Genomic DNA, 16,826 nt, shown 5'->3' with positions numbered 1-16,826 from the left:
GGGACAAATAATTCTGACTTTGAGTCGACTCTCAAATGGGGTGAGGGTCTGATCTAATCTGTAAAACCTGGATATACAAATTATAATTCAATAAAGAAGGAAACAGAATTAACCTGGATTCAGACAAACCTATAAAACAATGATTAACTAATTTGTCTTCTCTCCACAACTCCCCAAATTTCTAAATTTAACCTGAATCTGGAACCCATGTGGATTATGCACTCAATTTCCACTTTGTCTGAAAAGTAAATGCATTTAAGAGCATTCGAGATTCTGAACCCTTCTGGTAACAGCTAAACTCAAAATAGGTCAATTCCAGAAAGGCATCCATTTCAAGGGGACTTTCGTCTGCGGTTATTTTGAAAACCACTGCTTTTAAAACTGACATTATGAAGCTTAAAAATAGGCCCTCCTACTAAGGATCAAGGACTAAAATACCCTTTCCTCCCTGTCCCAGCCCCAACCCCACAACTTTTCTTAATTCTCTTTTCCCTCAACCACCTAGGAGAGTGGTGATATACAGGGGTAACCTTTTCCAGAGTTTCAGATAATTACTTGAAAATAATATTTTTAAGGATATTGCGTAGTTACCAAAATTTAATGTTGGGTAAACTTGGAAAACTGTCAAACCAAGTAACTTTCCCAAATGAAAACATGTACTGTATGTAATATGTACCATAAGAAAATAAGAGTAAAAGCTCAACCACCTCCTTCCACTGCAGCAGTGTGAACTCTGGCAAATTCACACCTCTCTAGGTCTGGTTTCCTTATCTCTCAAATGATAGGCCCAGGTCTAGAGAAGCTCTTAGGTCCCATCCAGCCCTAATAAGCTCTGCTTCTATAAATCTGGGCAACTGCTTCCTTTTTTCACAGCTCCTTGGAAAGAAGAGAAAAGTCCCTGGCCCAGAAGGTCCTTGAGAAACCTCATTACACTTAGTAGTGTTCCCTGAGACACAAGAACTGCTACTGAGAGCAATGCAAGATGAGACAGCTATAAAATATCTAACACATTGAAACGAAAAAGTTGTTTTGCAGATGACACCAGTAAATCTACAAATGCATGTATATTCAAACAAAAAATGTTACTAGATAGAGTAAGCGGATTTAACAAAGCTGCCGGATATAACTAGTTCATACAAAACAAACCATAGTCGAGATGGAAAATACAAACTTAAAAATGTTCAATAACAACAGTATCAAAATGTTACATATTTGAAATATTAACTCAGGACGCAAGAGAATTATAGAGAAGAAACTCTAATACCCTAACATGAGAAAGAGGAACACATGAATAAGTGGAAAGATACCCCATGAAAATTGTTGAAGTTTTCCTTAACCCTACCAAATTAAAAAATATATATGACTCTCAAAACTACTTAAGAGTGGGTTAAAAAGTTTTAGTAGAGAAAAATATCAAAAAGACCAAGGTAAACCTGAAAATACAACAGATGGATAAATGTATCATGTTTAGTAAACTCCAGTAAGATACTAGAATTCACTGTGGAGAAAAACTAACTAAGACATACACCTCATACCGAGCATATTCCACACGGGAAAGAGTTAACCACATAAGGGGAAGAAAAAGGCTATGAAGTCACATATTCCTGCTAGTCGTGGAGAGATGATAGATGTTAAACTGCTAATGAAAAATATGCTATATATAATGCCCATTCAAAAAACACGCTTTTCAATATTTAAAAATGATATTCTTCTTAATACATTACACACAATGGAACAATGTAGTAAGCACATCATTTACAAAACTTCAAAATACAAAGCATATAAAAACTACTCAGAAATACTTAAAAATGATCAAAAAGGAAGAAAAATTTGCACGTGACTTTTCAAAATGTTCAGCCTGGAACCACAAAACCACCTCAGCCTACCTCTCCAGCTTCATTTCCTTCAACCCGAACCGATGCACCCGTCACACTCAACTACTTGCTGGCTTCTCTACACATCCCAGGCTTTCCCACTTGTGTGAAGTTGCTCATCCCGCGCTCTCTTCCTGCCACGCCCCCCCCATCCCGTGGAATCCTAGCCATCCTTCAAGACCCAGTTCAAATGTCATCTCCTCCATGAAGGCTCTCTTCATCTCCCGTCCTGGATGCGCACACTCCCTCCTCGGGCCAAGCTCCAACAGTGCTTGCTTTGTAGCTTTTCTGTGGCACTTTTCTTACTCTGTAGCCATTGTTTCCTCCTTCTTGTGTTCCAAAAATCTCCCCCTACACTCTCATATTAGATTTTAAGATCCTTGAAGGCTGAGATAATGTTATTCATCTTTGAGTTACCTACCTGCAGCTCCCAGAATAGTGATTTACGTTCAGTAAGCATTCAATAAATATGAGTTTAAACTGAATTGATGCAATTCAAAAATATAACAATTAAAGGGAAGCAAATTGACCTTTAAAGGGGCCCTTATACTGCCTATTAAACTATCAAAAACCACTAAACTGGAAGAAAAAAAAAAAAAGAGTCCTGAAGCTTGAGGAAACGGTTGAAATATACATTGTAAATTGGTTCAATCTCTTTTTGGAACATATTCTGTTAATATGTAACAACAGCGGTAGCATGGTCCATTGCTTCTGATCAGGTGGATGAATTCATCTAAAAGCAAAACAAAACAAATGGACTCAAAAACATTTACAAGCCTATCATTAGATAATAAAAATCTGGAGGCCACCTAATAATCAACAAAGTGTCATTTGCTTAGCCAGATCCTATCAGACTCTACTCTTCAGCCAATAAAAATGACAAGAATGAGGATTATGTCCACATGTAAAAATTGGGAAAAAATCAACTGATCTCAGCTATCCAAAAACGTATATAATGGAATAAACAAAGTTAAACTGGAGAATGTAATGTCTATAGGTTTTTTTCTTTAGAAAGTATTCATACATTCAAAAATTTTAAAGCATTGTCCTTAAGCAGGCAACTCTTCAAAGGGAGGGGTTCAAGGTCTTTCTACCTTGTCCATTTTTTCTTCAACCTCCAGGTAACCTCTTCTTAACCTGACTCCCTTCCTGACATCAGAGCAGAATGCCCCTGAGAGTTACACAGCGAAATCAGAGTCAGGATCAGCACTTTTAGCATTTGGCTCTTCATGGGATTCAGAAAACACCTGCTATTTCAAAACAAAACACTATTCATCTTGGGAGGAGAAGAAGAAAACTTAGCAAACAGGTATGTGAGCCTCTAAACAGCTCTCTTGGGCTTCTGAGCAACAAGGGCACAGGACACGAAGTAAAAACACAATCAAGTTGCAGTAAGAGACCAGGATGATTTTTCCAAATTGGCAGTTTCTGGAAGTGAACAACAGAAACAAAACTGGGACCCTACGCTTTCTTCTCAGGTTTACCTCATTTTGTCCCTAGTCTCTGTGTTCTCTGGATTTGTTTTCTTGATGTGTCAGAAAGATTCACCACTGCTTGATTCATACTTCAGGGTGATGTGGTGGCATATCCACATAGAGAAATGCTAGCAAAAATGTTCCAAAGAGGGAGTTAAGAAAAAAAGAAAAAGTGGTTGGGCACAGTGGCTTACACCTCTAAACCCAGCACTTTAGGAAGTCGAGGCAGGTGGATCGCTTAAGCCAAGGAGTTTGAGACCAGCCTAGACAACATAGTGAGAACCCCTCTAGGAAAAAAAAAAAAAAAAAAAAAAGGGAAAAGAAAAGCTAGCAGATAAGGTTTTTTGCTAATTTGTTTAAATGTATTTTGGTGTTCTCAAATCTACCAATAATGATATATCGCATCAGCAATGCTGGACACCTAGGGGTTTAAACAAGTATGTTTCCTAATAAGAAGAAAAAGATTCATAAAGTAGATTTAGTGAATAAAAAATTATATAGTAATTTATAATAAAGTACTTATGCAAGAAGCCCAAATCTCAGCATCATGCTCAAACCTGCACATTTACCCCCGAATCTAAAATTAAATACAAAAAGAGCTGGGCGATAGCCGGGCATGGTGGCTCACGCCTGTAATCCCAGCGCTTTGGGAGGGCAAGGCAGGCAGATCACAAAGTCAAGAGTTTGAGACCAGCCTGGCCAACATGGTGAAACTCATCTCCACTAAAAATACAAAAATTAGCCGGGCATGGTGGCACATGCCTGTAGTCCTAGCTACTCAGGAGTCTGAGGCAGCAGGATTGCTTGAACCTGGGAGGTGGAGGCTGCAGTGACATGAGATCGTGCCACTGCACTCCAGCCTGGGCGAGAGTGAAAAAAAATAGCTGGGCATATTGGCATGTGCCTATAGTCCCAGCTACTGGGGAGCGGGGGCTCTGGGGAGGGACCGCTTGAGCCCAGAAGGTGAGGCTGCAGCAAGCCGTGATTGCACCATTGAACTGCAGCCTGGGCAACAGAGCAAGTGAGATCTTAACTCAAAAAAAAAAAAAAAGGTGGGGGGGGCGGGGGGAGATTGCATTTAATGTGATGTTTGTCATACAATGTAGACAAGCAGCACAAAGGGATCTAGGGATGGGAGAGTGAATATTAGTTGACATTAAAGTACATAAGACTTGGAATGAGTTTTGCTTTTGGGGTACTTTTTAAATTTATTATAAATTTTTTCAAACATACAGAAAAACTGAAAGAATAAAAGTGAAACTCAAATTAACTAAACAAAACAACTGAACATTCCGTTCCATTTGCTTTATCCACTGTTTGTGTATGTTTGGGTTTTTTCCTGAACCTCAGAGAAAGTTTTGTGCATTATGTATGAATATGAATTCTCCCACATAATATCTGTACCATCATTATGTTAAAAAAAATTAGCAATACAGCCAGGCACAGTGGCTCACGCCTGTAATCCCAGCACTTTGGGAGGCCGAGGCAGGCGGATCACTTGAGGTCAGGAGTTTGAGACCAGCCTGGCCAACATGGCGAAACACCGTCTCTACTAAAAATACAAAAATTAGCTGGACATGGTAGCATGTGCCTGTAATCCCAGCCACTCGGAAGCCAAGGCATGAGAATCGCTTGACTCCAGGAGAAGGAGGTTGCAGTGAGTCGAGATCGTACCACTGCACTCCAGCCTGGATGACAGACTCTGTCTCAAAAAAAAAAAAAAAAATTAGCAATACTTTACTAACATTTCCCCAACTGTCTCAACAATGCATTTTATAACTGTTTTTTGATCCAGTATAGAATTGGGGTTCAGGCAGTATATTTGTTTTTGTTTTGTTTTTGAGACAGGGTCTCACTCTGTCACCTAGGCTGGTGTGCAGTGGTGCAATCATAGCTAACTGCAGCTTGGACCTCCCAAGCTCAAGTGATCCTACTGCCCCAGCCTCACAAAAGGCTGAGATTACAGGCGTGAGCCCCCGTGCCCAACCCATGCAGTACATTTGATCTGCATGTCTCCTTAGTCTCCTATCCTAGAACAGCACCACTCTCCCTTTTTTCCCTTGATATCACCTTTTCTTTTGAGACAGGGCTCCACTCTCTCCCCAGGCTAGAGTGCAGTGGCACGATTACCGCTCACTACAATCTTGCCACCTGGGCTCAATCAATCCTCCCGCCTCAGTCTCCCAAATAGCTGGGACTATACGCACGCACCACATCTGGTTAATTTTTGTAGTTTTGTAGAGACACGGTCTCACCATGTTGTCCAGGCTGGTCTCTAGCTCTTGGGCTCAAGCAATCCTCCTGACTTGGCAGGCCTCCCCAAGTGCTGGGATTACAGGTGTGTGCCACCATGGCCACCCTTATACTGACTTATTTTTCTTTTTTCTTTTAGATGGAGTCTTACTGTCTCCCAGGCTGATATGCAATGGCATGCTCTTGGCTCACTGCAATTCTCCCACCTCAGCCTCCCGAGTAGCTGGGATTACAGGCACATGCCACCACACCTGACTAATTTTTGTATTTTTAGTAGAGATCGGGTTTCACTATGTTGGCCAGGCTGGTCTCGAACTCCTGAGCTTGTGATCTGCCCGCCTCAGCCTCCCAAAGTGCTGGATTACAGGCATGAGCCACCGCACCTGGCCTGTACTGACTTTTTAAGAGACTAGGTCAGTTGTCTTAGAGAATGTTCCACATCCTAGGTTTGTCTGATTTGTTTCCTCTTGGTGTCATTAACTCATTCCTCTATTCCTGTATTTGCTATAAACAGGAAGTTAGATCCCAAGGCCTGATTAGATGTAGGTTTGAGCTAGATTTGAAGGACAAGCAGCATATGAAATATCTAAATCAACATGATTTATCAACATTTACAATTTGCTATTAATAACAGAAGGAACCATTCAGACTTCTAAGGAGGAAATCAAACGCTGGCATCTTTAACACATCCCATTTGCATAGCATTCCAGTGATCGTAAAGTGCTTTTTTTTTTTTCTTTTTCCACTCTTGCCTCCCCATAAAGTGCTTCTGTATATATTATTTTGGATGATGCCCTCCCACCCTACTTCCCTCATGGGTTTCTTATTATCAGCCTTACTCTACTAATGAGGAAAACTAGGCTCAGTGAGGTTAAGTGATATGACCGAGGTCACATCATTAAGAAGTGTTACAGGACGGGCATGGTGGCTCATGCCTGTAATCCCAACACTTTGGGAGGCCAAGGTGGGTAGATCACCTGAGGTCAGGAGTTCGAGACCAGCCTGGCCAACATGGTGAAACCTTGTCTCTACTAAAAATACAAAAATTAGCTGGCAGTGGTGGTGTGCAGCTGTAATCATAGCTACTTGGAAGGCTGAGGCAGGAGAATCACTTGAACCCAGGACACAGAGGTTGCAGTGAGCCAAGATCACGCCATTGCGTTCCAGTTTGAGCAACAAGAGTGAAACTCTGTCTCAAAAAAAAAAAAAAGTATTATAACTAAGTGAGGAGTGATGTAACTGTGCATGGCATGGAGTTGCTCAGAAAAGACTATACACATGGGAGATAAGCTTTATGTAAGATCTTGAAAGATGGGTACCATTCTGGGCAGACATGGTGTCTCACGCCTGTAATCCCAGCACTTTGGGGGGCTGAGGCAGGCGTATTACCTGAGGTCAGGAGTTTGAGACCAGCCTGGCCAACACAGTGAAATCCTGCCTGTACTAAAAATACAAAAATTAGCTGGGCATGGTGGTGTGTGCCTGTAATCATAGCTACTTGGGAGGCTGAGGCAGGAGAATGCAGGAGGCGGAAGTGGCAGTGAGCCAAGATTGCGCCATTGCACTCCACCCTGGATGACAAGAGTGAAACTCCATCTCAAAAACAAACAAAAAAAAAAGGGCCAGGCACAGTGACTCACACCTGTAATCCCAGTACTTTGGGAGGCCAAGGTGGGCGGATCGCGAGATCGAGGACATCCTTCTTAAATTTTGTACTAAAAATACAAAAATTAGCCAGGTGTGGTGGTACACACCTGTAGTCCAGCTACTTGGGAGGCTGAGGCAGGAGAACTGCTTGAACCTGGGAGGCAGAAGTTGCAGTGAGGCGAAATCGTGCCACTGCACTCCAGCCTGGTGACAGAGTGAGACTCATCTCCAAAAAAAAAAAAAAAAAAAAGGATGGGTACCATTTATTTTATTCCAGGCACCACAGCAGACGGTGGAGAAGTATCAGACAATCACAGTCCCTGTTTTCACAGAAGCTAAAGCATAATGGCAAGTATAAAACAAAAATAAAATCATGCAAGAGGGCCAAGCCCGGCTCACGCCTGTAATCCCAGCACTTTGGGAGGCCAAGGCAGGTGGATCACCTGAGGTCAGGGATTCGAGACCAGGTTGGGCAACATGGTGAGACTCTGTCTCTACTAAAAATACAAAAATTAGCTAGGCGTGGTGGTGTGTGACTGTAATCCCAGCTACTCGGGAGGCTGAGGCAGGAGAATTGCTTGAGCCCAGGAGGCAGAGGTTGCAGTGAGCCAAGATCATGTGACTGCACACTCCAGTCTGGGCGACAGAGTGAGACTCCGTCTCAAAAAAGAAAATCATGCAAGAAAGTGGAGGAGGGCATTCCAGACAAAAAAAAAAAAAAAAAAAAAAAACCATGTCAGCAAGACCAGACAGATGTAAGAAGGTTAAGAAGCAGTATGCTGGGGGCACAGTGAGGAGAGTAAAGAAAGTGGTAAGTGGACCACAGCAGGTGAACCGAAAAACAGGAAAATCAAGCTGGATAGGCAAGACAGGGCCAACAGCTACAGGAGTCCCCACTTAAATGTAGTTTTGCTTTGACAATTCCAGTTACCCACAGTAAGTACAGTAAACACATTCATGTAACTTTTATTACAATATATTGTTATTTTTTTATTAGTTATTATTGTTAATCTCTTACTATGCCTAATTTACAAATTAAACTTTATCATAGGCACATACTGCATAGGAAAAAACATAGTGTATGCAGGGTTTGGTACTATTGGTATCTGTGGTTTCAGGCATTCACTAGGGGTCTTGGAATGTATGCCACTGAGATAATGGAGGACTACTGTACTCTACTACAGTATCCTCTTCCTTTCTTTCAAAGGTGCATAAATAAGTGAAATTGGAATTCTGTGAGTGTTTACATTCAAATAAGAGTCCCATATATTTCCTTGCCATGGGTTAAATCATCTTTAAGAATTTCTTTGCTATTTCTGTATCTGCTGTAATAGCAGCAGAGATGTTCTTCCCAAAGACACAGGCTTAAGCAGGCCTTTTTCACATGAAGCTGTTCTGAAAGACAGCACCAGTATTAGTTACTGCGTCAACTATCCAATAAAAGCATCCAACTTCAAAACTACAAAATCAGTGTGAAACCACTTCAAAAGCTCCTAGTTATCAGGCCAGACACGGTGGCTCATGCCTGTAAACCCAGCACTTTTTGGAGGCCAAGGAGGAAGGATTGCATGACGCAAGGAGTTTAAGCCCAGCCTGGGCAATACAGCAAAACCCTATCTCTAAATTTTAAAATTAGCCAGGCATGGTGGTACGTGCCTGTAGTCCCAGCTACTCAGGAAGCTGAGGCAGGAGGATTCCCTGAGCCCAGGAATTTAAGGTTATAGTGAGCATCAATGCATTCCAGCCTGGGTGCCTGAGCAAGACCCTGTCTCTTAAAAAAAAAAAAAAAAAAAAGTTCCTAGTTATCATGGTGCACATCTCAGAAAGAGTCATAAGAGACAAAAAAAAAAGTACATCAATCTGTCTCAACCTTTCATCCTCCAGGGCCTTCACACTCTAACAGATGTGTGTTCCTTACAAAACTGGCAGAATTGCTGATGCTATGAACTACACCCTGAATGCAATAAGTCTGTCTGAGTGTTTCAGGGTTACATAGAAACAGTTCAAAATCCAAAATCATGACCACTACTAAGGCCAAGCAGTGAACCCTCCTAAGGTTATTCGGCACCTTATAGCCTTCAAAGAAATTTTATACATCTTCAAAGTATTCCTCTGGGGTAGGATCTAGTCAGCCATTTAATCAACAGATATCTACTGAGTATTTTCCATGTGCCAGAATCTGTTCTACACACTGAGCAATGAACAAGGCAAAGCCCCAACCATCATGAAGCTTACACTTGGAGTGGCAGAAGAAGATAAATACTTATACACGATGCACCCTCAGTTACTAGTCTGTGCTACAAAGAAAAGTAAGGCAAAAGCAAGCAGCAGAAAATGACAGGGAGTTCTGTATCAGAGTGATCAAAGATGGTCTCTGTGAAGAGACATTTCAACAGAGGGGTGAAGAAAGTGAGGAAGCAAGTCATACAGTATTTGAGAGATAAGCTTTCCAGGCAGCAGGAATGGCAAATGCAAAGATTCTAAGATAAGAATGTGCCCAACCTACAACCCAAGAGCACAGAGGACAGTGTAGCAAGAGTGCATGAGTGAAGAGGACACTGGAAGAAAACTAAGGACCTGATCAGGTAGGGCCTCATAGGCCACCATGGTAAAGATATTGTCACAATTATCACATCCCCTTTACAGTTAAGGAAACCAAGAGTCAGAAAGTCGAAAGGACTTGCCCAAGGTCAAAGAAAAAGTGAGATCTCGAGAGGTACCCTGCCTCACTACTGCAACTGGATTAACGGTATTGTTTTAAAGAGATTAATGGCCGGGCGCAGTGGCTCACGCCTGTCATCCCAGCACTTTGGGAGGCCAAGGAGGGCAGATCACAAGGTCAGGAGTTGGAGACCAGACTGACCAACATGGTGAAACCCTGTCTCTACTAAAAACACAAAAATTAGCTGGATGTGGTGGCAGGCACCCATAATCCCAGCTACTTGGGAGGCTAAGGCAGGAGAATTGCTTGAACCTTGTGGGCAGGGGTTGCAGTGAGCCAGGACTATGATGCTGCACTCCAGCCTGGGCAACAGAGTGAGACTCTGTTTCAAAAAAAAAAAAAAAAAGAGAGAGAGAGATTAATAATACGTCTTATCCTGGAAGGAGCAGCAATGTACCGTAAGACCCAGCAATTCCACTTCTGAGTACATTCCACAGGAAACTCACAACATCCAAAGGAAACAAGGATGTGCAAGGATGGTGATGGTCATGGTCTTGGTCATGGTCATGGTCATGGTCATGGCCATGGTCATGACTGTTTGAGGCAGCAAGGGGTTGGAAAACAACAAAGATGTCTAATTCTAGAGAAATAAATAAGTAAAATGTGGCAGATGCACATGACTGCTCTACGACCAAGAGAAATAATGAACTAGACACATATCATATAGCACCATGAATAGAGCACAAAACAAAATTGGAAGAAAAAAAAAAAGAAACTAAGGCTGAGCACAGTGGCTCACACCTGTAATCCCAACACTTTGGGAGGCCGAGGCAGGCAGATTACCTGAGGTCAGGAGTTTGAGACCAGCCTGACCAACATAGTGAAACCCGTCTCTACTAAAAATACAAAATTAGCCAGGCGTGGTGGTACATGCCTGTAATCCCAGCTACTCAGGAGGCTGAGACAGGAGAATTGCTTGAACATGGGAGGCGGAGGTCGCAGTGAGCTGAGATGGTGCCATTGCACTCCAGCCTGGGCAACAAGAGCAAAACTCCGTCACAGAAAATAAAAGAAAAGAAAAGGAAAAAAAACAAAGAAGAAACTGATATAAAATTTAGTGATGGTCACTGCTTCTGTTCAAATACTCCTGGTTCACCAGCACAGTGGCTCATACCTATAATTCCAGCACTTTGGGAGGATGAGGTGGGCAGATCGCTTGAGCCCAAGAGTTCAAGACCAGCCTGAGCAACATGGTGAAACCCCATCTCCACAAAAAAATCAAAACTTAGCAGGGCGTGGTGGCATGCACCATTACACTCCAGCCTGGGCAGTGGGAGTAAAACTCTTTTTCAAAACAACAAAAAAAAAACACACAAACACTCCTGGTTCTCCCCCTTCCAAGGTCACTGCCCTCCTTGAAGGTCAACACGGCCACATGATTTGCGCTGGCCAAAGAAATGGCAGCAAAAATGACAAAGCTCACTTCTGGGCAAAACTTTAAGAGCCTGAATGTGGTTCTTCACAAGATTCCCTCCTCATGTAGGTATATTTCAGAGACGATGCCTCAATCAGCCTGGATCCCTAAAGGACTCCAATCTACAGAGCCTCCCACTGACCGGAAAGTGTGTTAAATTACTGAGATTTTGTGGTTGTTACCTCAACATAACCTACTCTATCCTGTCTATGAAATGCAGATTTCTGGCACAATAGCATTTAGAATCCTAAGCAGATGCATACGAAATCATCCTTCTACTTCCCAAGGGTATACACATAATCAAACTAACAGGTGGAATTATAAAACCATATAAACACCTTAGAATGGTTGAGTGGGTGACCAAAACAAAAGGAAATGGAGAGAAAAGGAATGAGCATAAAGGGGAAAAGAAAAGGAAAAGACGTAAAAAGTTTGATTAAACCCATTGTGCAAATATTAGAAATTTCATTCACTCATTGATTCAACAAACATCTATGGACCTATTATGTGCCAGGAACTATTTTGGGTGTACTTACAGAGCGGTGAGTCAAAAAAAGGCAGTGCTGTGCTTAAAGTTTATAGTGTACAGGAGAGACAAATGTTAAGAACACCCCAGTAAAAAATTACAACGATCAAGTCTTATTAAAAGCTCAGGTGAGTGCCAGGCACAGCAGTGGCCACCTGTAGTCCCAGCTACTCAAGAGGCTGAGGTGGGAGCATCATTGGAGTCCAGGAGTTCAAGAACCAGTCTGGGCAACATAGTGAGACCCCCGTATCAAAAAAAAAAGAAAAAAAAAAAAAAAAAGCTCAGGTGACATGACAAAGAGGGACCACTTAGGCAAATAGGTGAAGACTGCTTCCTGCCTACCTAGGGAAGGAGGGGTGATTCATTCCAGGCAAAGGGAACAGCATGTACAGAGGCCTGCAGTGAGTATGGACCACCCCATAGAGGAAGTGAAAGAGGACTAGAGTGGTGGAAGAAAGGAGTGGCAGGAAATGTGGTCAAAGAGACTGGTAGGAGGGGGCAGTGGGGACAACAGGCAGATCACTTAGTCTCATAGTGTAATATAAGGAGTTTGGATTTTGTATAACTGCAATAGAACCAGAAAAACATTTTAAACAGAGGAATAATATTATTTTATTCTAACACTTAAGACCCTAGTAATATGCTCACATGTTTTTGCAAAATATGCAAAAGAAAGCTATTTTTGCATGATTTTTCTTTGAGGACCCCTACAACTTCAGGTCCCGTATTACCCAACTCCATCTCTGAGTTGGGTAAGGGCTATGTTAGAGGTAAGCAAAAGGTGCCAAGTGAAAAGTAACCTTGCCAATTTGGTACCAAGAGTTATTTACTGTCAAAATGGATTTTCTTCTTCTTGTTTTTTTTTTTTTTTTTTTTTTTTGAGACGGAGTCTCGCTCCGTTGCCCAGGCTGGAGTGCAGTGGCCGGATCTCAGCTCACTGCAAGCTCCGCCTTCCGGGTTTACGCCATTCTCCTGCCTCAGCCTCCCGAGTAGCTGGGACTACAGGCGCCCGCCACCTCGCCCGGCTAGTTTTTTTGTATTTTTAGTAGAGACGGGGTTTCACCATGTTAGCCAGGATGGTCTCGATCTCCTGACCTTGTGATCCGCCCGTCTCGGCCTCCCAAAGTGCTGGGATTACAGGCTTGAGCCACCGCGCCCGGCGATTTTCTTCTTCTTTAGTTCACGTTGTCTGATAACATTCAAAATTGTGCCCTGGTCTAATCACAGAAATCATGAAAGCAACAGAATTCTTTCTGCTGGTAGCCCAAGATAGGGGACATTTTGCTTGAGAAACACTGTCAGAAGTGAAAGATGAAGATGTGTAAAGCTTTCCCTCTCATTCGTGCTACGAAATATAGGGAAACAGTCCCTGTTTATCTGGGGCAGTCTACACAAAGATGCCTCCTATTGTAACACAGCAATGAGTCAGAGGTAGATGCAGATGGTACAAAAAACTAAACTAGGGAGAGGTGATTGTCCAGAAGCAAAGGTACCTTAACACACAATCCACCACCATGAATGAAAATCACCTTCCGGTTTCCTTCAGTCCAACACTTAGGCAGTAACAAAGGCACCAGCAGCCAACAGCTTTCGAAGGTTTACTATGTACTACCTCATTTAATCTTCACAACTATGCTAAGTAGATTCTATTAGCCCCATTTTTGCAGATGAAAAAACTAAACCTAAGCCTTAGACTAAAAGACTTGAAGCAGGTCACAAAACCACAACAGAGGCCAGGCTGTAATCCCAAAACTTTGGGAGGCTGAGGTGGGAGGATCACCAGGTTAGGAGTTTGAGACCAGCCTGAGCAACATGGTAAAATCCTGTCTCTATTAAAATACAAAAATTAGCAGGGTGGGGTGGCGCGTGCCTGCAGTCCCAGTTACTCAGGAGGCTGAAACAGGAGAATTGCTTGAACCCAGGAGGTGGAGGTTGCGGTGAGCCAAGATCGCACCACTGCACTCTGGCCTGGGTAACAGAGAGAGACTCTGTCAAAAAAACAAAACAAAACAAAACAAAACAAAAACCCACAACAGAGCTAGGCTTCAAACTTAGCCTGACTCCAGAGCCCCTACCTTTTAACCACTGTTTAGACTCTCCCAGTCCCATCCAAATTTTTCTGCCACCAAATCTGGGGTAGTTTCTTCTCATCCTGCTTTTACTGTTTTAATGAAATCCCTCTTCCTTGAGAGAATACAGTTGTGGTGTCACAGTTACAACAGAATAACAGGTACTTCTACTCAGTATCCACTTCCAATCAAATAGGAAAGGATAATCAGGCCACAACATTCAGCCAGAATCCACTGTGGTCAAAACTTGTCCTAACAACAGTCAGGACTTTCAGTCTATTTTAAGAGGGTGAAACACTGTACACTAAAACTGAACAAATGGGCCGGGCGCGGTGGCTCACGCCTGTAATCCAGCACTTTCGGAGGCCGAGGCAGGCAGATCACCTGAGGCTGGGAGTTTGCCACCAGCCTGAATGACCTGGAGAAATCCAGTCTCTACTAAAAATACTAAAAATACAAAATGAGCCGGGCGTGGTGGCTACTCAGGAGGCTGAGGCAGGATAATCGCTTGAACCTGGGAGGCGAAGGTTGCAGTGAGCTGAGATCGCACCACTGCACTCCAGCCTGGGCAACAAGAGTGAAACTCCGACTCAAAAAAAAAAAAAAAATGTTTGCAATGCAATAATGCAATCCAACTACCTATACAAGTCAGTATCATGCAAAATAGACCCCACAGGATTGACAGGGGACTAAGGAAGAGAGTCGGCTGGGAGCAGGTCTGAAGAACACAGTTGAACACACACCATGGGTCCACCATCGACCTTGTGATCATTACAGGGATGGAACAAGTCATCAAGCCAACAGGTCCCCAGATTATTAAAATCTAGAGAAAGCTGGCTGGGCAGAGTGGCTCATGCCTGTAATCCCGCACTTTGGGAGGATCGCTAGAGCCCAGGAGTTCAAGACCAGCCTAAGCAATATAGCAAGACCTTATCTGTATAAAATTTTAAAAAATAAAATTTTCTAAAAATCTAGAGAAAGGAAGGGAGGTTACAGAAATCACCAAAGAGCAGAAGGTCCAAGCCTACCCTGATTTCATCAGTTAGCTTCCTAAAGCCTGCAGTGTGCAGGTAAAAAGAGATTAAGAACCTAATCTTTACTGAAGGTTGGGCAAACAACAACTAAAAAAAGGCAAATAATAATAATAATAACCTAATCTTTTCTGGCTATTTCTCTAGCTAGCCAAGCAGCTTTCCCTCACAGAGTCTTGTACCTTACCTAGAACCCAAGAGAGTTGTGGGAACTCAGAAACCCCCAGGAAACAGCCTCAAGATTATTTCATGAAATAAAGTGCTCGTTTGTGAGCAACGCTGGAAGCTGCAGAGATGGAGCACCTAGCATGTGGTTTCTAGGTCACGGTGTTCATGCCTCAGGTCAGGAGTTTAGGGGCTCCTAGTCAAGTACGGAAAGCTAGGAAATCATTAGTGAGAAAATGGTTTGTTCAATGAATGAATGAATGAATGAATAGTCGGATGAAAAAGAAAGCCGCTTTCTTGAGCAATTTCCCAGGAAAGCCAAGGACCGGGAACCTCCAAAGTCGGCAAGGAAAAGCCACGAAGTCCACACGGACTTCCAGCACGCCCCCGCTGGCCAGGCAGTTGACCTGCAACAAGGCACTCAGACCCCACAGGTGTCAGGCATGAAGGTGAGGATGATGCTCCACACTTAATACCCTGAGCCGGTCTCAAAAGCACGGATGCGATCTTAATTCTTTCCAAAACAGTAGCCTCCTCTCCCCATTACAGGCCAGACTCCCAGAGGATCACATTTAGAACAGAGCTGGGGGGAGGCAGGGAAGACGTGCTAGCTTTTATTTTCTTGGGAGAAGACTGCACAGTGGCCAGGAACCACTGAAACGGTCGGGAAAAGGGGTGCAGAGGGGAATCGAGACCCGCGGGATCCGCTAACTGGTCTGAGTCAGAAGCACAATCAGTGCTTAGTCACCGATACCTCGGCGGCCGGGAGTTCCTCGCCCCCTGCCAGTCCCAGACGTACGTGACAAACCAGAGCGGAGCCTGGCGCGCGCTCCTGCTCCCCGGCCCGGGCCTCCCCAGCCGGGCCCCGAGGTTCACCGCCCGCCCCATACTTACTCCGCGGAGCTGGTCCCGTTAACCGCGGAGCCGTCGGGGGCCGGGTTCAGCTGGATGGGCGTCGGCTTCTTCTTGGGCATTTTGGACCTGGGAAAGGCGCTTCCAACTCCGGGGGGAGGGCAGCACCTCTCGCTTCCTCCCACTGCGCTGCCCCGCGCCCGCTGCGCAGGACCAGGTCCGGGCCGCTAACCCCGGAGCTGCCCTCAGAGGGTGCGCCCCGCGCGGTCCCGTCAGCGCCGAGGGGCCGGTAGCGGTCTCAGTGGACCCCCGCCCCACCCGCCCGGGACTCGGCTCCGCGCGCAGAGAGCCGAACGGCTGCCCTGCAGGAGCGGAGCGGGCTGAATGTGCGATTCGGCAGCCCGGGATTCCCTCCCGCTCTCCCAACCAACCAGTCCCTCCGGCTCAGGCGGCCCAGCCGCGCGTGCACCAGAGCCCAGCTCCAGCTCCTGCGAGAGAAAGTGCCGCCACCGCCGCCGTGCTCCTAGCAGCTTGGCGAAGCGGCCCTGGGAGGGACTGGAGGCCGGGGGAGGGGCAGGGAAGGGGAAGCCTCGCCCCCCACCCGGGATGCGGCGCTTTCCACACTCCCACTTGGCTCCGCCCCTATTGCCTCGCAGACAACCAATGGGGGCAAGCCTCGGCGGCAGATGACGCGGAAATACGTCACGGGAGCGGGGGCGCGCTGCCCTGGGGGCGGGTTCCGTTGCGGGCTCCACGGCGCCCTCTATCGCCCCAAGGCTCGCAGGTGGACCCAGCAGG

General features: G+C 44.6%; 1 protein-coding gene across 2 annotated transcripts in view; it reads right to left on the bottom strand.

Moving 5' to 3' along the window:
* The window catches only part of MAP2K1 (mitogen-activated protein kinase kinase 1), a 112,216-nt gene extending 95,599 nt beyond the window's left edge, over window positions 1-16,617 (bottom strand). Inside the window, 1 exon segment of one of the 2 annotated variants that reach the window (NM_001257549.1) lies at window positions 16,071-16,617. In NM_001257549.1, coding sequence (NP_001244478.1) covers window positions 16,071-16,150 — 80 coding nt within the window. In that variant the 5' untranslated portion in view covers window positions 16,151-16,617. 2 annotated transcript variants of the gene reach the window in all.
* Window positions 16,618-16,826: the final 209 nt, after the last annotated feature.

This window comes from Macaca mulatta, chromosome 7 (assembly GCF_049350105.2).
Source record: "Macaca mulatta isolate MMU2019108-1 chromosome 7, T2T-MMU8v2.0, whole genome shotgun sequence".
NCBI classification, from domain to species: domain Eukaryota; kingdom Metazoa; phylum Chordata; class Mammalia; order Primates; family Cercopithecidae; genus Macaca; species Macaca mulatta.
The sequence above is the reverse complement of the archived record's forward strand: the minus strand, read 5'-3'. Positions and strand labels throughout refer to the sequence as shown.